Source organism: Pelodiscus sinensis, chromosome 21 (genome assembly GCF_049634645.1).
Source record: "Pelodiscus sinensis isolate JC-2024 chromosome 21, ASM4963464v1, whole genome shotgun sequence".
Classification (NCBI taxonomy): Eukaryota; Metazoa; Chordata; order Testudines; family Trionychidae; genus Pelodiscus; species Pelodiscus sinensis.
Window position 1 is genome coordinate 15,369,690 of NC_134731.1, and position 19,735 is coordinate 15,389,424.

General features: G+C 59.0%; 1 protein-coding gene across 2 annotated transcripts in view; it reads left to right on the forward strand.

The window, feature by feature from the left end:
* The window catches only part of LOC102452366 (uncharacterized), an 87,797-nt gene that overhangs the window by 38,539 nt on the left and 29,523 nt on the right, over positions 1-19,735 (forward strand). Inside the window, exons 1-7 of one of the 2 annotated variants that reach the window (XM_075904954.1) lie at positions 4,483-4,611; positions 7,559-7,639; positions 11,719-11,748; positions 12,932-13,000; positions 14,645-14,680; positions 18,681-18,731; positions 19,027-19,131. In XM_075904954.1, coding sequence (XP_075761069.1) covers positions 4,496-4,611; positions 7,559-7,639; positions 11,719-11,748; positions 12,932-13,000; positions 14,645-14,680; positions 18,681-18,731; positions 19,027-19,131 — 488 coding nt within the window. In that variant the 5' untranslated portion in view covers positions 4,483-4,495. Of the gene's footprint in view, positions 1-4,482; positions 4,612-7,558; positions 7,640-11,718; positions 11,749-12,931; positions 13,001-14,644; positions 14,681-18,680; positions 18,732-19,026; positions 19,132-19,735 lie in introns of those variants that run through there. The other variant, XM_075904953.1, reaches the window with a different exon arrangement.

The following is a 19,735-nucleotide window of genomic DNA, read 5'->3' on the forward strand; positions in this document are numbered from 1 at the left end:
AGGGCTCTGTGTGTCTCTTCGTGGGCATCTGCAAGGCCCTTTGAGATGCTCAAACCCAAGGGCGCGGCCAACATACAAGTCACCAGCCCCCATCCTGTTGCCCTTCGTTGTAGTCCGTAGAATGCCTTGGTTTCCATGGGAGCATGATGGCAGCCCTGGGTATTAAGCAGATAAGCCCCTTGGTGGGAGGAAAGACCCCAAGGGTTTTGTTCCTCTCATTCCCCTTCTTCTCCCAGTGTCTCTGCAACAGGCAAGCTGGGCCCTGCCCCATTGCAGCTGGTGCCAGCCAGCTGCTTGCCTGGTACCCCCCAGACTAGCCTCAGGCAGCACCAAAACCATCCTGCCTTCAAGAGGCCACGTGCGACCTTCAGGTAACTTTGTCCTACTGCCCCTGACGGCCTTACTGCTGCTGGGTAACCGCCACAGCCATCGTGAATCCCCTGCACTCACCAGCAGAGAGCCTCCACGTGGCCTCCGACCCCACGTGGACGGAAGGTGACCCCCAAATGTCCCTGCCTGCCCCACGGTGAGCCTGGTGAGCAGCTCAAAAACTTCAAGGTCCCCCAAGGCAGTTCCTGTGATGACCAGATAATCCCGCTGAATCCCCGGATTGCTGTTCATCCCCCTCTCCGCTCGGATAATCCACGGAACACCGGCTAAGCCCCACCAGCGATAACCTGGCAGCGCCCTCTCCCAGCGATCTTCAGTGACTTCTTCACCCCCTGCTAATCCCAGATAACCCTCCTCAGACCTACCGGGGATGAACAACAAACATCCAGGCTCCCATCGTCAGCTGGCTCCTGGGCCCCGCGCAACCTTGGCTCAATCTCATTCACGCCAGCCAATGAGGGCTGATCCCTATGGAACTTTGACGTTGATGTCATTTGGCAACTGCTGTCATGATCTCAAACAGGGCAGTCGATGTCTCGGGCTACCTGCATGGGCTGGTTGCTGGGATGGCATCCCTGACCACCTTGGTTGATAGGCACTGATGGGCTCATCCTCCATTTTATTCTTCTTTGTACCCAGTAATACTTTTGGCCTTCACAGCTTCCTATGGCAGTGAGTTCCGCAGGTTGACTGTGTTGTGTGAAGTACTTCCTTGTGTTTCTTTTAAAAGTACTGCCTATTGATTTCATCATGTGATCCCCAGTTCTTGTGTCATGGGAAGGGGTAAGTAACATTTCTCTATTCACTTGTTCCACACCAGTCATGGTTTTATAGACCTCTGTCATATCCCCTCTTAGTTGTCTTTTTTTCTAGACTGAGCTGTCCCGGTCTTTTTAATTTCTCCTTATAAGGAAACGGTTTCATGCCCTTAATCATTTTTGTTGACCAGTTCTATATTATTTCCCATTCTTATATATCTTTGTTCAGATCAGGCAACCAGACCTACCCAAAGGAAACAAGGGGTGGTTGCACCGTGGATTTACATCATGGCATTATGATGTTTTCTGTCTTCTTATCTACCCTTTGCCCTGGGGTGTCTAACATTCTGTCAGATTTTTTTACTACCACTGCACATTGAACGAATGTTTTCAAAGAGCTATCCTCAATGACTCCAAGCTGTCTTTCCTGAGCGGTTACCGCTAATTTAGACCTTGTCATTTTGCAGGCACACTTGGAATTCTGTTTTCCAATATGCATTCCTTTGCATTGATCAGCACTGGATTCCATCTGCCATTCCGCCACCCCGTTCTGTGAGATCCCTTTGTGGCTTTTCACACTCAGCTTTGAACTTGAGTCGTTTTGTGTCGTTTGCCATTTTTGTCACCTTGCTCTTCATTTCCTTTTTCCAGACCATTTATGAATGTGTTGAACGGCACCGGTCCCAGAACGGGTCCCTGGGGGACCCCACTAGTTACCTCTCTCCACTGGGAAAAACAACCACTTATTCCAACCCTTTGTCTCTTACCTTTCAATACGAGGACCTGCCCTCTTACCACCTGCCTGTTGTTTCTTGGAAGCCCCAAGTGAGACTGAAGCCTCATTGTGCAAGGTGCTGTGTATGCATAATTGGAGAGAGAGATCCAGCCCCAGAAAGGCTGCCATCTACATAGATTAGACCATACTATGGGAAACTGAGGCACTGAACAATTAAGTGACTCACAGAAAGTCATACAGGGAATCTGTGGTAGAGCCAAGTATTGGTCCTCCATTCTTCTGACTCCCAAACCAGACGACCGGCTTTCCTCCAGCTCACGCGTGTGGACACACCCAGGCAGTGGCAGGCAGGAGAGAGAACCATGCAGCAGTAATGTCCCTGTGCTGAGTTCAGACTGGGAGGGATTTTAAGGGGACAATAACATGTGTCTATCGAGCGCTGTTCCTCCTGAAGGATCCTGGCGCACTTACAAACCGTGCACTGGTGCACAGGCCCAGCGCTGAAATGCAGCCAGGCAGAGCGTGCTGCAAAATAGCAAGCAGGGGCGCTTTGTGGCCAGACAAATCCGCACAAAGGGGCAGAGATTGGCCTCCTTATCTCTGCCCAAGGGCTTTTCCGCTTCCCAGCCCAGAACAGCTCAGCACCAGCCCTCCGCCGTGTCAGCCGGGGAAGAAGATTAGTCTGTTCTCTGGCACCTTCTGTGGGCATTGGAGCCAATCGCAAGGGCATGTGGTGTGAGTGGAGCAGGGCTGCCTGCTCTGTGCGTTACCAGCTGTACCAAGCACATGGGCCTGAAGCACCCAGGAACAGAGCAGAGATGGGAGGTGGGCTGGGCCCAGCCAGCCATTCCTTGGGTCTCCAGCTGCCAAGCCTCAGGGGCCGTGGCCTGAAATCCCCAGCCTGGCTCGGTATCTGCAGGGCAAAGACAGGAAGCCCATTTCCTAGCATGTGCACGTCCACCCCGGAGACTGCCGCGTGGCTTCGAAGCATGGCTTGCCCCGGGGTTTGCCTGGGGCTCCCCCTTCGCTCGTCCCCGCCACTCTCTGAGTGGCAGTTTCATTCCCTCCCGGTCAGCCAACAAGGAAGCAGCGTGATTGGACAGGCCGCTCATTGGCCCGCGCGTGACTCTGGAGGAGTTGCCCCCCTTAACCTGTCCATGTGCAAGGAAAACTGAACTAAACAAAGGGGATGCAGCGAGGGACACCATGGGGGAGGGGGAAGAGCCAAGGTCCTGCCCAAGAGGGGGCTCACGGTGAGAAGCAACCGGATAGTACCTCCATGAGTGCAGAGCGTCAGGATTCCATTGTGCTGGGCACTGCGTGTTAGCTATTAGGTGTATTACAGTAGTGCCTTGCAGCCCCAGTCACAGCTAGGACCCCATTGTGTTTGGTGCTGTATGTAGTTATTAGGTGTATTACGGTAGCGCCTAGCAGCTCCAGTCACAGATCAGGCCCCGTTGTGCTCGGTGCTGCATGTTAGCTATTAGGTGTATTACGGTAGTGCCTTGCAGCCCCAGTCACAGCTAGGACCCCATTGTGTTTGGTGCTGTATGTAGTTATTAGGTGTATTACGGTAGCGCCTAGCAGCTCCAGTCACAGACCAGGCCCCATCGTGCTGGGTGCTGCATGTTAGTTATTAGGTGTATTACGGTAGCGCCTAGCAGCTCCAGTCACAGATCAAGCCCTGTTGTGCTCGGTGCTGCATGTTAGCTATTAGGTGTATTGCGGTAGGGCCTTGCAGCCCCAGTCACAGCTAGGACCCCATCGTGCTGGGTGCTGCATGTTAGTTATTAGGTATATTACGGTAGCACCTAGCAGCCCGTTACAGATCAGGACAACACTGTGCTGGGAGCTGCATATTAGTTATTAGATGTATTACGGTAGCGCCCAGAGCCCCCATCATGGCCAGCACCCTCTTGTGCTGGCTGATGCCTTGCCCGATCAGACAGAGCGGATGCCCCTGTAATAGGAAGGGAGGCCTCTGCTCTTCCTTGGGGCAGGGCGGGCTCCGATCCCATCTCAGGCTGAGAATGAGCAGTCACGGGAACTGCTTCCAGTTCCCTGCCAGCAGGGCGGCTCCCCTGCCTGCATGGCCTGGGGCTGCTGCCCACACAGCTCTGTGGCTCCCGAAGGGTTATCGTCCCTCTCGCACGCTCTGCTGCTCTCCAGAAAACTTGTCGCCTTTGGGGCTTGGCGGGCTGCTGCTGCTGCTGCCAGAGGAACACACAGGCCATGAAATAATTCCACCGGGGGAGAGGGGGGCATAATTAGCAGTCACACCTTAATGACACGGAGCCTGCGCCCGGGCTCCAGGAAGCAGCAGGCTGGGTGCATGGAGCTACCCTCGGGGCATTTGTAAGACTGCAGCATTGCTCGGGTGGCCGCGTTGCAAGTGATCTGCCTTTGGCAAAGCCCCACAGGGCCAGAGGAAAGACAGCCCAGTGGTTAGGGCCTAGTATGGTTGATGGGGAAGGTGTCTCGAATCAGGCCCCCTCCCCAAGCTCCGGCTAGGCCCAGGACCAGGCGTGATCTATAGTCAGTGACAAGCAAATAGCCCCACACTGATCAACCTGCGTCTTCTCCCTTGAGCAGAGTGATAGAAAACCAGCACATGGTGGATGGGGAGGAGTACGCCCTGGAGTACCCAGTGTATGGAGAGGGCTGCCTACTGCTGTGTGACTGCCCAGCCGACTGCTACCGAGACCACTGCAGCCACAGAGAGTACAGGTGAGGGCAGGGGGCTGGCAGGGGTGAGATACACGCCTGGGTGCCCCAGAAAACACACGTATATTACAGCACACGCACAGAGTCCAGGGAAGTCACGGGGGATGCTGCCAAGCGGCCACAGGGCTGTGCTGGAGGCACTGGCACCAGCTCCGCTCCAGGGCTCTTTGGAGAAGAGCACATGTAGCCTGAGGGTGCTTGCAGGTGGCCCAGAACCAAGCACTCCTCGCGGCTCTGCCTGACCGGGATCGGGGCCCGCGCGGGCTGCTCTCAGACATGGAGGCCACAGAGGTTCCACGTGGGAAACGCACAAGTGACCCGGCTTGGAAAAAGTGTCAGTCTGGGACGGTCTGACCCCCTGTGCGGCAAATGGGTGCCTGAGAAATGTGACCATGCCAGCAGACAGCTGAGCGTGGTGCCCGGCCTGGGCCACGCAGCCTGGGAACAGCACGTGCCAATTGCACAGAGAAATGACCTACGCCTGCTGATGGGGGGAGGGAGGAGTGAGGGCAGCCAGCTTCCACAGTTACTGAGCATGCTCAGTCAGTGTGAGCATGCTCAGTACAAGCCAAGCAGCAAATCTGGGGGGCATGTGACCAATGTTCCCTCTAGTTTTTTTTCCCACTCATGTGCGGAATAAATTTTGTTCTCTGCACTGAGGCATGTGCCGATGTGCACCACCAGCAGCAACACATGCTGCCAGCTACGGGCGCTCTGCTAAGCAACATTTGAATCCCTCCTGGTGGCCCAAGTGATCTGCTTATAGGGAACACTGCACCTGACCCCACAGGCCCTGCCCCCACATCACCTGCATTCAGTGCATGTGCAGCAACAGCTTTCCCATGGAGGCACATGGGCTCGCATAACCCTCCCCCCAGGACCATCTAGTTTCCTGTGGCCAAGCAATGGAGTTCCCACGCCTCTCCTGGGGATGCTTTCTCTAAAGCCTACATCTTCCTGTGAGCCCGTCGCATCTGCATTGCGCATGCCCCCTGCACTCCCCCGAGCAAATGTCTCTCCCGCCTCGCTCTTTCCAGCCTGTTTGCAGCTGGCCGTGCGCTCACTCAGCCATTGCCGAGCCAAGCCGTGCTGCATCAGCTCTTTCCAGCTTCCCTCGGCAGTTGCTCCTGCCAGCCCTTTGCTCACTTCTGTCCATTGTTGCTGCTCTCAGGGGTCTCCCTCCTTCTGGGGGCGCAGTGTGAGGGGGGGTGCGAGCTTTGAGAGGCAGAAGAAATGCTAATTGCAGTGCTGCTGGCCCAGTGCCAAAGCCATCTCTCTCGCGCCCTGCCCACGCTTTCTGCCAAGGAAGGCTGGGCCATGCCATCGCACACAGCCACCCCCAGGAGTCACCGCACAGCCCCTTGTAAGGACGTCCAGAGATGGCAGCCTTACCAATGGGCATAGGAACCTGGGCCCAAAGGAACAAACTGCCGGTACCCGCGGAACCTGGCTAGCTCCCTTCTGCAGCAAAAGCACCGGCCCTGAGCTAAAGGCACAAGCGGCAGGGCTGGGGCCTGATCTGGGCTGCTAGGACTGGATCCAAAGCCCCTCTCCAGCTACGTCTGCCACTGGGAACACCTGTCAGCTGCCAGGGAGAAGCATGGCCGGTGTCCATGGTGCTGTGTATTGTGCGCACAACAGATACTCCTCACCTAAGCAGTGCTAACCTGGAAACTCGCTGCTGAGACACTGCCATGACCTCCCTCTGCCACGTAGGCTTGAACCCTGGCCCTTCAGCATCACAGCACTCACCTCCAAGGTGCAGGGACTACTCAGCTAGCAGTAGTAGGTTGTTATCCTAGCAGGTAGCATCATAGGTTATCTTTCTAGAAGGTAGCAGAAGTAGTTGGTTATCCTAATGAGTTGCAGTGTAAGTTGTTATCCTAGCAGGTAGCAGCAGTCAGTTGTTATCCTAGTGGGTAGCAGCAGTAAATTGTTATCCTAGCAGGTGGCAGCAGTGGGTTGTTACCCTTGTGGGAAGCAGCAGTAGTCTGTCTTTTTAACAGGTGTTAGTGGGTTACAACAACCTCTAGGCTGCCCCTTTGGGCTGACATACTCCCACACACATGCTGAGATACACACTAGGGGCTCGTCTACACTGGCCCCTTTTCCGGAAGGGGCATGTTAATTTCAGCTATCGTAGTAGGGAAATCCGCGGGGGATTTAAATATCCCCCGCGGCATTTAAATAAAAATGTCCGCCGCTTTTTTCCAGCTTTTAGAAAAGCCGGAAAAGAGCATCTACACTGGCCCCGATCCTCCGGAAAAAGCGCCCTTTTCCGGAGGCTCTTATTCCTACTTTGAAGTACTTCAAAGAGCGTCTACACTGGCCCCGATCCTCCGGAAAAAGCGCCCTTTTCCAGAGGCTCTTATTCCTACTTTGAAGTACTTCAAAGTAGGAATAAGAGCCTCCGGAAAAGGGCGCTTTTTCCGGAGGATCGGGGCCAGTGTAGACGCTCTTTTCCGGCTTTTCTAAAAGCCGGAAAAAAGCGGCGGACATTTTTATTTAAATGCCGCGGGGGATATTTAAATCCCCCGCGGATTACCCTGCTACGATAGCTGAAATTAACATGCCCCTTCCGGAAAAGGGGCCAGTGTAGATGTAGCCTAGGAGTTTAATCTGTGTTAGTTAATATGTCACCTACAACAGATTTAAAAACACCTTTATTCCAAAGATGTGGCCAGAGATATCCACAACCCCCCCCCCCACACACAGAGCTCTGTGTATGCATCCACTCACCCCCAGAGATACAGCAACATGCACACACAGCACCCCCCACCCCCTGCCCCCGTGCTCAATGCACACCCCTCACATGGACTCACTGCCCAAAACACTCGCACTCTGTGGAGGGACACACCCAGGCTCTGGGCAGGGCTGCGTCATGGGGCACAGGAGGGGAAGGGGGTGAGCGGTTACCACTCCCCACCCTGAGCTCTCCCCTGCCCCGCAGGCTGAAGAGGAGGTGTAGCAGCTCCGCCTCGCCGCCGCCCAAGAAGAAAAAGAAAAAGAAATCGAGTCATCGCCGGAGCCGGTGAGTTCTCCCCCCCGGGCCCAGTCCACTGTGTTTCGGGAGGGCAGTAGAAGAGGTTCAGTCCAAGCACCCTGCCATTGGGAGGAGGATACGCACCTGCCCCAAACCAAGCTGAGCACACAGCCCCTTGCCAGCTTCCCTGGGGACCCCTCGCTTCCCTTCCCCAGCCACCCTCTCCACCCTTCCCACCATGGGCGGCGGGTAACGCAGGCAAGGGAACGCATTGCCTTCCCAAACCTGCCTTCACTGCCCAGCTGCCTGGGAGGGGCTGGGGCCATGCCACATGGCAGCCCTGACCTGCAGCTGGGGTTGGGCGGGACTTGGCTGGGGCGGGAGGTTGTTGAAGGGGTGTGGTCTGGGGAAAGGGTGGGGCTTCGGGCAGAAGGGGCGGAGCTTCAGCTTGCCTTCCCCAGATGGGCCTTCACCCACCACCCATGCTTCCCACTCCCTCCCCTTACCCCGCTGGGGTGGGGCAGCCAGCAGTGTGGGGCTGGGCTAAGGGCCACGGGGCTCTCCCAGTAGCACTGCAGCACCTGCCACAGTGTCCCCTCATGCCTGACTGGGGTCCCCATTCTTTGTTCTCACCTCCCGTGCCCAAGGCTGGCTCCCGGAGGTTCCCTGGGCAGAGGCAGGGCGGGAGAGGAGGGGAGGTACTGGCAGCAGCAGCCTGTCCGGCTTCCTGCCCTTGCCCCAGCTCCCCGCCCTCGCTCTTCCCCCATGTTGTGCCCAAGCAGCAGGCTCTGGCCCGTCCCGCCGCAGGCCCGCGATGACCTGCCGTGGTTCCGCGCTGGCCACTCACGGAGCAGGGATTTGGAGCAAAATCTGTCAGGGATGGTGCTCGCTCCTGTGGTGAGGATGGGGGAGTGGACTTGGTGACCTCTATGAGATCTTGCCTAGGGAGGGGCCATTTTGTAGCCCCCTGTGCTGGGGGTGTGGGGAAGAACTTGACCCCTCTGCCAAACACAAGGTGGGGAAAGAACACCCCTAGCACTAATCCAGCACTTTGAATCCCTCTCTCTTGGCGCGCTGCGCAGAGAGGTGTAAAGTGGCCCTGGCCTATCTCCCAAAGCCAGTGAGTCGCTCCCAGGCCCCTTAACCCTGCTTACATTTGGGGAAACTGAGGCACAAAGCCACAAAATGCCTTGTCTAAGGACACGTAGGGCATGTCTACTCCAAAGTGCCCCTGCTACATCTAGGGACCTGCCCCGGCTCACGTTGATCCAGCGAGTTCCCCTACCGGTAGTAGCAAAGCTGCGGCGGTACAGGCCAGCCACTCACATACGTACCCAGGGATCCTGCCAACTCTGCCGTGGCTTGGCTGCTGGCTCTAGCTAGAGCAAAGTGAGCTCAGGGAAGCCCAGAGAGGAAGCTGCTGGTGCAAAGTGCTCGCACGCTGCGTGCCCCAAGCTGGCAGGCTCACCCCACAACTCGTATGAATTGTGGAGACCCCACTGTCTGGCCCGTCCCAGCTCCTCCCAGAAATCCTGGCACACGTTCCCAGGGCGAATGGCAGCAATATTCTCAGTCCCCCTAGAGCCTCACCTCATCACCTCACCCAGGGCCAAATCCACACCTCATGGACAGCAAAAGGACCACCGGGCTGCTCTCGCTTATGCTGAATTGGTCGGTGAGGGCCCTGCCGCCTTCTGGACACTAGGTCACGCCCTGGAGCTGCCCTGGTCTGAGGCACTGAGGGGCGGGGGGTGGCATAAGGCAGGTTGGGGGACTCCTCAGCTGCAGCAGGTCCCCTTTTACACTCCATAGCCAAGGAGGCCGGGCATGCCCCTTGCCCCATTCCCTGGGGATTCCCCAGCAGGGCGGGTGGGGTCTCTGAGCTGGTGAGGTGCCGCCTCATGTCATGTCCCATCCCTGCAGTTCCTCACACTCATCTCCAGCACAGCCCCCCTTCCCCCCTCGCTACTGCTAATGACTCTGTCTACAGAGCTGAGCTGGCAGCTTTAATGAGCCCGTCTGGCTGGTGATTAATCAGGGGCTGCCTGCCTTCCTGGCAGCCTGGAAAGACACCTGCTTAACGAGGCAGAGGAGTCAGACAAGGACTACTCCAGCCTGCCCCAGGAGTGTGTGCCCTGTCTTACCCCGCCCCCCGTGCTTCTGGCCCAGCACTCCCCTGCCAAGCCCAGCTCCTCTCCATCCACCTGCAGCCCCCCTCTTTTCAGCTCTGCCCTCCCATTCCCCGGGACTCCCTTCAGCACAACACCACCCCCTGGGTCTGGCCTCCCCTGTCAGTTGGTTGCAGTGGGAGGGTGGCAAGTTAATTGTCACCATTTGGCAAGCTGAGAAGGAAAGGGCTCCTGTCATGGGCGCGGCGTCTCGTCACTGCTTTTGGAGGCAAAGCAATTCCCTGAATATGCCGAATGAGGGAACCAGTCACCCAGCTCCTCGGCACGGTAGCAGGACCCCGCGGCCAGCGAGTCTGGAATCCTACCCAGCAGCCCGCCCTCTTAGGTGCGAGCCCGGTTCGACTCCAGCGTGTGCTGCGGGGAGCAGAGTGTTCCCGAGTCAGGCTGACCGCAGCCTGGTGTGGAATTGCTGGGGTCAGCTGGGGAGAGGGGAGGCTGAGCTGCTGTGGATAAGGAGAGGCGGAGAGAGATGCAGGGTTGTTGCAGATAGCTGTGAGAGAGACAGGAACACACACACACACACACACACACACACATACCCTTCACTGAGAGCCAAGCAGATACCATCACACCCCATTCACAGAGACCCAAACAGATACACACATGCACAGAGTCAGAGAGCCGGAAACACAAAACACTCACAGAGCTAGAGACACAAAGCTAAGGATAGTCCGTTACTGAGCCTGTGCAGAAACACAGAGATACAGACAGAGAGAGCATGCCCAGTGGGGGGATACAACACAGAGACACCCCCAGAGAGCCAGACCCATGCAGAGATGGAGAGACGCTATCACGCAGACTAGCATAGACCCCCCGTCCCTGCCAGACACAAGCCAGGGAGACACATAGAGATACCCAGAGAGAGGGAGGAAGATAACAGAGCTAGAACCATGCACACACCCAGAGATGCACACCAGGAACGCACAGGGACACACACAAAGAGATGCAGACAACAGAGAGCGAGAGACACGCATCGCCCCGGGCACACAACCGTCGAAGGGAAGGACACACGCGCACAGACTTGCGCACACACATTTCTTATGGGAAGGCTCCAATTAGGATGCTCACGTGTCCCATTCTGGCCGGGACAGTCCCTTTTCTAAGCCCTGTCCTGGAGATCCTGACTGGGTGTTAGTCCCGGTTGCCCTGCTCAGTTGACAAACAGCAAACACCCAGCGTTGCCAGCACGGGGGGTGCAGAGGAGCATCCGGGGAGGCCAGCGGCGACAGAAAGCGCTAGGTGCTGGGGCTCAGGCGCTCAGCGTGGCGCGTGGGAGAGCAGCCATGCCTGGTGGGCTCCGGACAGCCCCACGTTGGGGGCTGTGTCTCCCTGGGCCCACGGAGCCGTCAGGCCAGCCCCATGGGGTGCCCTGGTTGCACTTGGGGTAACTAGGGGTCCTCCCAGCTGAAATGCAAGCCGAGGACAGGAGAGAACAGTGGAGGGGCTGACGACCAAACACGATCTAGCACGTGAAAGGTCCCTCTGTGGCTGTGCCCGCCTCTGTGGCTGTGCCCCCCTCTGTGGCTGTGCCCGCCTCTGTGGCTGTGCCTGCCTGGCCCTCTGCGGCTGGGGCTCTGATGGGAGTTTGGGGGTTTGCAAATGGCTGCTCGGGATGCACCTAGTGCCGCACGGGTTCCCCTCTCTGCCAGGGCGCGGCCCCACGAGGCAGTCCCTGCCAGTGCATGCGGTAAGTGTGGCATGTAATTATGCCATCGCCCAGCCGAGCGCATACCAGGGCACATGCAGGGAGCACCCATGGCTGGGGGAGGGGGGAGAAGATTCTCAGCATGAGGGAGGTGGTAAGTGAGCTGGATTTGGGCCCCTGACGAAGGGCTAAGTGGGGCAGCTTGGGCCCCAGCCCAGCTGGGTCCTGGGCTCTGCCCACCAGAAAGACGCTGCCACTAACACGTGGTTTATCTGTTTCATCCCCCCCACCAGCAAAAAAAGGAAGCCAGGATCGGAGCGCAGGTGAGTGACGTGGGAGCCGCCTCCTCCTTGTCCGCGCCTGCCCCCCGCTGCAGGCTCGCGGGGGAGCAGCCGCGAAGCTGTGCCAAGCCAACACCCCGTTTGCTGCAGCCTGCCCGACCCAGCATCGGCAGGTGTGCGCAGCACAGGCGGGGTGTGACTGCGGAGACACGCCTGAGCTGGCCGTGCGAGGCACAATAGCCGTGGCTCTGCAGTGAGCCCGGCCCGCCCAGGGCCCCTAGCAGAGTCAGCTGCACAGCCACATGCAGATAAAGCAGCGAGGGAGGGAACGGCTGCTTGTGTTACTGTCCCAGCCTGGCCTGCAGGGCAGAGACGCCCTGCGGGGCCAGGGAAATGCTTTCCCTTAATCCTCCGGGTTCAGGATCAGACCCTCAGTGCCCCGGAAGCTGCAGGCTGGCTCGGATGGGCCCCAGTGGGCCCCCGCAGGCCCAGTGGTCGAAGATCCCCAAGCTGCAGTGGGCGATTTCCCAGTGACTTCAGTGGAAGGGGAATGAGGCCGGCACTGGGGGCTTTGGGGAAGCCGAGTCCAGCTGGCGTCTGGAAGCACTTTGGGGCAGGGGCTCATTCTGGTCTGGGTTTGCACCGCGCCAACGATTAGCATAAATCAGAACGCGAGTGAGGAGACTTTGGCCCAAGCTCTTGGCAGCCGGTTCCCTGTTAGAGCCTGCAGCGGCCACAGGGGGGTGCCGAGATTCAAGAGGAAAAGCCGTTTTTAGAGCTGTCCACAAGGCTTCAAAACCAACCTTTTAATCAGAATTGGAAACCAAATTTCCGCCAAAGGACCCCCCGGAAAACCCTCTGCCCTGTTTTGCAGAACATCTTCAATGCTCTTGACTGTGTTTGCTAAACACCTTGGCTGAGACTTTCCAAGCCATCTGGCTGATTTGAACACTATGCTCCCGTGATAATTCGGTGTTCAAATCCCTTTGGCCACTGGGAGGGATCTCTGGCTTTCTCTCTGAAGCCTCCCCAGTTTGGGCTGGGTGTGCGTTGGCTCAAGATGCCGGCTGCTGGGGCTTATGCTGGGTATCCGGCGCAGAGGGGTCAGCAGGAGGGAGTTGTGTTCTCAGACACTGGTCCCAGAAACTCTCAGCCCTCGGGAGGCCCCAGCCAGGGATAGAAAGGTCCCACCTGCCACTCAAAGGCATCCCTGTTTGCTTTCCAGCTGCGACAGCTCCTCACCCCTCCGGAAGGAGAAGAAGAAGAAGAATGGGAAGAAACACAGACGAGACAGGTAGTGGGACGGGGCAGGCGGTGACTCTTCCCTTGCTGCTCCATCCTTCCTCCACCCTTCTCCCCCAGCTCTCCCATCCCCTTTCCCAGCTCTCCCCTTCCTTGGCCGGGCGTGGGCCCTCTGCCCTATAGCAGTGGCTGTCACAGGCTCCTCAACCCAGCCACCCTGCCACGTCTCCCTGGCCCTCCGCTTGCGCTGCCCGGTGTTACCCCCCAGGGGCTAAGGCCCAGCACCGGGGACACTGAGTCTGTCCGAATCGCTGGTGCGATCCCTCCGTGCAGACCCCTTGTCTCACCTGGAGCTTGGGCGTCAGACTGAATCGAGGCTCAGCGCGTGGTGGTCCTAGCAGACAGAGCAGCAGGTGCTGGTCAGTGGCGTTGCCCAAGGACCAATGCAGAGCAACATGGGAAGGATCCAGATGGAGACTCTCCCTGCCCCCGAAGGCAGAGCGGGGTGGGCCAATGCAGGGAGAAGGGTGAGGCCCCCAAGAACACATAGGGCAGGGTCCTTTTCCTCCAGATTACACACCCACCCCTCTGCTTCCTGGGTGCATCCAGCAGTGACTAGCATCCCGGGGGGACAAGTACAGCTTCTCATGGCTGGCTAGCATCCGAGGTGGCTCAACCAATCCTTCCACAGCCTGCCAGGCAGCTGACTGGGTCATTTGCATGCTGCCATCCTATTGGGTTAAATGATTCCAAAGGTTGAATAAATGATCATTCATAAATCTTTCATTCCCCCTCTTTTGGGGGGAGGGTAACAAGCCCCCGGGAGGTGTGATCCCAACAACACCTCACTCATCCCAGCTGGACCAGAAGCAGAGGGTGGAGACTGTTAGCGGCACTGGCTGAGGTCCTCTGCAGAATGCAGCTGGACTTGGGTCTTAGGACATAATACATTTTGTTACATGCACCAAGCATGCACAGATGTGCACCACCAGGAGAAACACATCTGTGGGCGCTCTGCAGTGTTTGATTCTCTCCTGGGTGGCCGCCCAAGCCCACAGTTTACAGGGAACACGGGTAAAGGTGGCTTCTTGGGGACCAGATGTAACATCGAGGTCCTGGCGGGGGAGATCCCGTGGCATGTATGTTTTGCAGGAGTCAGAGCGTTAGCCCCAGAGTCCTGCCTCAGTCCTGGGTCAGGTCATTCTGTTCTGAGCGAAATCTCCACGCACCCCCCACCCCCATTTCAAAGGGACAGAGGATTCTCCTGCACCTGTGCCAAGCTGCTGGGCCATGGCACGAGGGGCTGTTTGAACCGCTGCTGCCTCCTACCCAGATTCAGCTGCAGGTCGTTTGCGGGTGGAATTATTTCACCAGAGCGGTGGCTGAGAAACACAGAAATGAATGTGTCTGCGATGGATAAATAGAGGGGCTTTCTGGGGCTGGGGGGCTGGCTAGGCAGGCGTGGGTGGGTGGAGAGAGGGCTTGTAGGAGGGCAGATAGATGCACCATTGAAATATGAAGGCATTATCCCTCCCCTCCTGCACATACCCCTTCCCAAGGACCGACCCCCCCTCCTTTTCTCCCTCCCTGCCTGCCTGTTTCCCGTCCCTCAGGGTGGGACTGACTCCCGCAGGGCGCATCTCAACCCGTCTCCTGTGGCTCTGTCTCTCATTTCTATTGCCCCGTCCCCCCTCAGGTCTGAGTCTGGCTCCCGGAAGAAGAGAAGACACAGGTGAGAGCGAACGATGCAAGAGCCTCAGTCCCACCCTGGCGCCCTCGCTTCCCTCCTGGCCTCTGCACATCCGCCTGCTTCCTGTGGGGCTTCAGGGGGTGCCTGGGTCAGGGAGGGGAGGAAGCAGGCAGCCGGTGCCCTGAGCTGGCTGAGGGGTAAGCCTGGCTCATAGGCACATCAGAGGCTCCTCCAGCCAGCAGGCCCATGGGGGGCCCGGAGCAAAGGGGGCTCGTGGAGTGGCCAGACTGCAACTCCCTACACCCCACCTGCCTGACACCGCCAGCCCTGCTCGGCCCTGCTCCGTCAGAGGCCACCGGTGAGACGTGCAGAGTCACTTCAGCTGGGCACCGGGCGAGCCGGCTGCATCCGGCCCAGCTGCTCCCAGCACATCCCAGCCTGCTGTGCATTCGGCAAGGCCGGGCGACATCTGCTCCAAGACTCCCCCCGGGACAGGGCAGTGGGTCATAGCCCCCAGGGAGCCAGCCCGGGCCCCACAGAGAGAAGCTCGGTGCTTCCGAGGAAGGCAAAGAACTCCCCGGCAGCCTGTCTGATGTGCCTGCCTGAGGCTCATCGGACCAGCTCTGGTGGGGAGAGAAACAAGCTTTTGAATTTACTTCCCCATCCAGTATCTTTCCCACACACACCCCTGGCAGCACCCCAAGATCCAGGGATCCCTCCCCCAGCACCCTGAAATCCAGGGATTCCTCCCCCGGCAGCACCTTGAGATCTGGGGATCCCTCCCCCCTCAGCAGCATCCTGAGATCCAGCGATCCCTCCCCCCGGCAGCCCCCTGAAATCCAGGGTTCCCTCCCCCCAGCAGCACCCTGAGATCCAGGGATCCCTCCCCCAGCACCCTGAAATCCAGGGATTCCTCCCCCCAGCAGCACCTTGAGATCTGGGGATCCATCCCCCCTCAGCAGCACCCTGAGATCCAGCGATCCCTCCCCCCGGCAGCCCCCTGAAATCCAGGGATCCCTCCCCCAGCAGCACCCAGAGATCCAGGGATCCCTCCCCCAGCACCCTGAAATCCAGGGATTACTTTCCCCAGCAGCACCTTGAGATCCAGCAATTCCTGCCTCTCAACAGCACAGAGATCCAGGGATCCCTGGCAGCATACTCCCCACCCCCACCCAAGACACCAGCCCTTGCTCCCAGCAGCATGAGGTCGCCAGAACAACTCCAAGCACATGCTCACTTCCGTGGTTTGGAACAGGGTGCAAGAGGGGAGGGCAAAACCAGCTCTGGGGGGCTGCTCCCCCTTCCTCCTGTTTCTGCCCCGTCAGCCCTGAGCAACCCCCCCCCCCCATGCAATTGTTGCCCTGCTTCCCGGCGGAGGGTGCAGATGCTCAGGCTGGTGGGGTATCTGAATTCTCAGCCCCTCCCTCCCCTGCTACGGTAGCCCGCTGTTTCCATCACAGCTGGTGCGGGTCCGTCCAAGCCGAGGACGATGCCTCCAGCTCCAACGTAGACGCACCTTGGGCACCAGGGAGCTGGGCCCGATCCCCGGCTCCCCTCCCCACATTTGTTTTGGGGGGCAGGGCTCCCCCGGGCTGAACACGCCCCTCTCCCCTTCCTGCCTGGGGTTGGAGGGGTGTGGGGCACCTTGCCTTGGCAGCCCCCTGGGATGGTGGTGTGTCCACGCATGGCTGCCCTCTGCTAGGGGGAATATGCCACCAGTGTGAAAAGGGCACAGCCCCAAGGAAAATGAGCAAGGGAGGGCCAAATGGGTATAACCATGCATGGGTGGTAGGTGAAGGCCCAGCTAGGGAAGGCAAGTCCCAGCCCCGCCCCTTCTGCCTGAGGCCCCGCCCCTAGAGCTAAGCCCTGCCTACCCCCATCTCAATGCTACCTGGAAGGGGGGGGCTGCCCTGCTGCGGCCCAGCCTCAGCCCTCCCTGTGGCCGGGGAAGCCGGGCTGCCTTGCCACGGCCCCAGCCTTCCTTGGCGGCAGGGCGTGTGGGCAGTATTTTGCCTACGCTACCCGCTGCCCATAGACCCACGGGCAACACCTGTCATGTGCCCAAAGCCATGAGAGAGGCCCCTGGCTCAGGGACCTTGCCGACCTAGGTCATAGATGCTCAGGCCAGCCGGGGTCCCGGCGATCGGCGAGGCTGGTCTCCTGCGTGGCACAGCTCTGGGAACTCCCCCGGGGTTCTGCTCCCCATCCAGCTGCACACCCCTTGGGGAAAGACAGCCCGTGTCAGCGGCAAGCCCGCAGGTGGCGGCGAATGCCCATGACTCGAGCAGCTCTCAGGGCTCCGCTCCCTGATTTGACACTGAAACTGGCGCCAAAATCCCCTGCTTGGGATTTGAATGTGGATTCGGGGGGCGGGAGGGGGGGATTGAACTCAAAATTCAAAGTGGGGGATTGGAAAGCAACGTGAATCCCCAGACGCTAGAAATTCCCAGGGACAGGCCCAGGCTATCATACGCCGGGTCAGCAGGGTCTCGGCGCCCCAGCACGGCTTTAGACTGAACCGCAGGGGTCGCTGCAGGGACGAAGACCCGGCTGATGTCAGTGGAGAAACCCCCATCGACGCCAGCAGAGAATTTGGCCCAGTGCGGCTGTCGTGGCTCACAGGTCGTGCCCACACTTGGCCCCTCGGCTCCTGGGCGGAACCCCCCTCTCTTGGGGTGCCCACTCTCACTGGGGGGTCCGCCCCTCTGCCTCCGGGACGGCGCCTCTCAGGGCCTTCAGCCGCCTGTCTCCGCCGTGAGCCCCTTCAGGGGTGGCCACTCCCTCTGGACCCCCGGGCCTCCGCCCCCAGAGGGGATGGGGTCCCCCTGTTCTCTAGACCAGAGCGACTATCAGCCAGCACCAAACAGAAGGGTTTATTGAGCTTTGAACACAGCAAAGGATCTCTCGGGCCAGTCGGCCTGGGCCCTCAGCCCACATGTCAATCTCCCCTGCAGCCAGCTGAGTCCTGCCTGCTCTGGTCTCAGTCCCCAAAAAATAGCCCCCAGTCTCCCAGCAGCGCCTCCAATACCCCCAGCAACAGCCCCTCTCCTGTCCATTGTCTTCTCCCCAGGGAACAGGGTGGCCTGGGTTTCTCTCTTTTCTGCCTCCTCTCCTCTGTCCAGTGCTCTCCCCTCGCTGGGATAGGCTGGGCCGGTTGTCCGGATCCCTCTCTGCAGCCCATTGTCTGTCATCTGGCTGGAACTGGCTGGCTACGTCTAGACTGGCATGATTTTCCGCAAATGCTTTTAACGGAAAAGTTTTTCCATTAAAAGCATTTGTGGAAAAGAGCGTCTAGATTGGCACGGACGCTTTTCCACAAAAGCACATTTTGCAGAAAAGCGTCCGTGCCAATTTAGACGCGGTTTTGCACAAGAAAGCCCCGATCGCCATTTTCGCCATCAGGGCTTTTTTGCGCAAAATGGCTTTTAGCTGTCTACACTGACCCTCTTGCACAAATACATTTGCGCAAAAGGGCTTTTTCCTGAACGGGAGCATCATAGTATTTGCGGAAGAACACTGACAATCTTACATTAGATCGTCAGTGTTCTCGTGCAAATTCAAGTGGCCAGTGTAGCTTTTGCGGAAAAACTTGCCAATCTAGACGCAGCCGCTGTGTCCTCTGAGCAGGGCCGGGCTCCCCAGGATACCAGACACCACGGCTCCAATTCTGGGCTGTTCTCTGACACAGCAAACTACCCCCCTTTGTCACATTAAGCCAGTAGCTTCCGGGCACTGGGTGGCCCCCGTGTGCAACACCCCCCCTTTGAACTCCCAAAACTCCCCACTTCCTCACAGTGGCGTATGCAGCCTTGATGGGCTCAGACCAGATTCTAACACGGGGATGGGGTGGCAGAGATCCCGAGGGCCCCTCTTCGGTTCAGCGGCTCCCCCGCCGGGTGCAACCCCCTCACACACACGCCCCATGTGCTGAGCACCGTCCTTGGGGCTGGCCGGTGGGGGGGCAGCGTTGAATCCAGCGTTGACGACCTTGGGGCTGGGCCGTCGCTGACATCTGTGTTTTCAGTTCTCTTCTCTTCCCTAGGTCCCGGAGCCCCAAGAACAAAAGGAAAGAGAAAAACAAAGAGCGCAAGAGGTGAGGCTTCAGAGGCCAGCCTGCAGCGTAGGGGGGCGAGGGCTCGCCTGGCTCTAGCTGCTGAAGGCCCCCAAAGACATGCAGTGGGGGGCCAGGCCTTTGGGACATGGCGGGGCTGGTGCGTGGCTGAGAAGAGAGTCCCCTCCCCCGTGGCTTCTCCCCCTGGGCCGGATCCAAAGCCCGTTGGTGGCAGCGGGCACCCTTCCGCTCCCTCGGGTGCATGGGCCATGCAGGGCAGTGGGAGCCGGGCACTAATCTCTGGCCAGGTCGTTCATGCTCCTTCTCTCCCCTGCAGATCCCCCAGCCCCTCCCCGGCCCGCAGATGCCACCGGCGCAGCAGCTGCAGCTCCCCCAGCGCCTCGCTCTCCTCAGATTACAGCCACTCCAAATCGCCGGGCAGGTACGCTCGGCACCCTGGGCCCATGGTGGGGTGGGGGGATGCTCGGCACCCTGGGCCTCAGGTGGGGGGGGAGGGGGGATGTTCAGCACCCTGGGCCTCAGGTGGGGGGGGAGGGGGGATGTTCGGCACCCTGGGCCTCAGGTGGGGGGGGGGATGTTCAGCACCCTGGGCCTCAGGTGGGGGGGGAGGGGGGATGTTCAGCACCCTGGGCCTCAGGTGGGGGGGGCACTCGGCACCCTGGGCCCCAGGTGGGGGGGACACTCGGCACCCTGGGCCTCGGGGGGGGGCACTCAGCGCCCTGGGCCTCAGGCGGGGGTGGGAGTGGCGGGGACTGGGTGTGCAGACGAAGCTGTCAGAGGTGCATGTAAAATGCCGCAAGCGAGGTCTGACTCAGGCCCGGGATGGGGGGCACACGCCTTTGTGTAGGTATCTCTGTCTGCGGCCTGCTCCTTTCGGGCCAGCCAGCCCTGCGGGGGCCAGGGCGGTGCTGCACCGGAGGGGGTGGGCCTCGGGAATAAACACCTGGGCTGTGTCTACACTGGCATGAATTTCCGGAAATGCTTAAAACGGAATACTATTCCGTTTTCAGTTTTTCCGGAAAAGG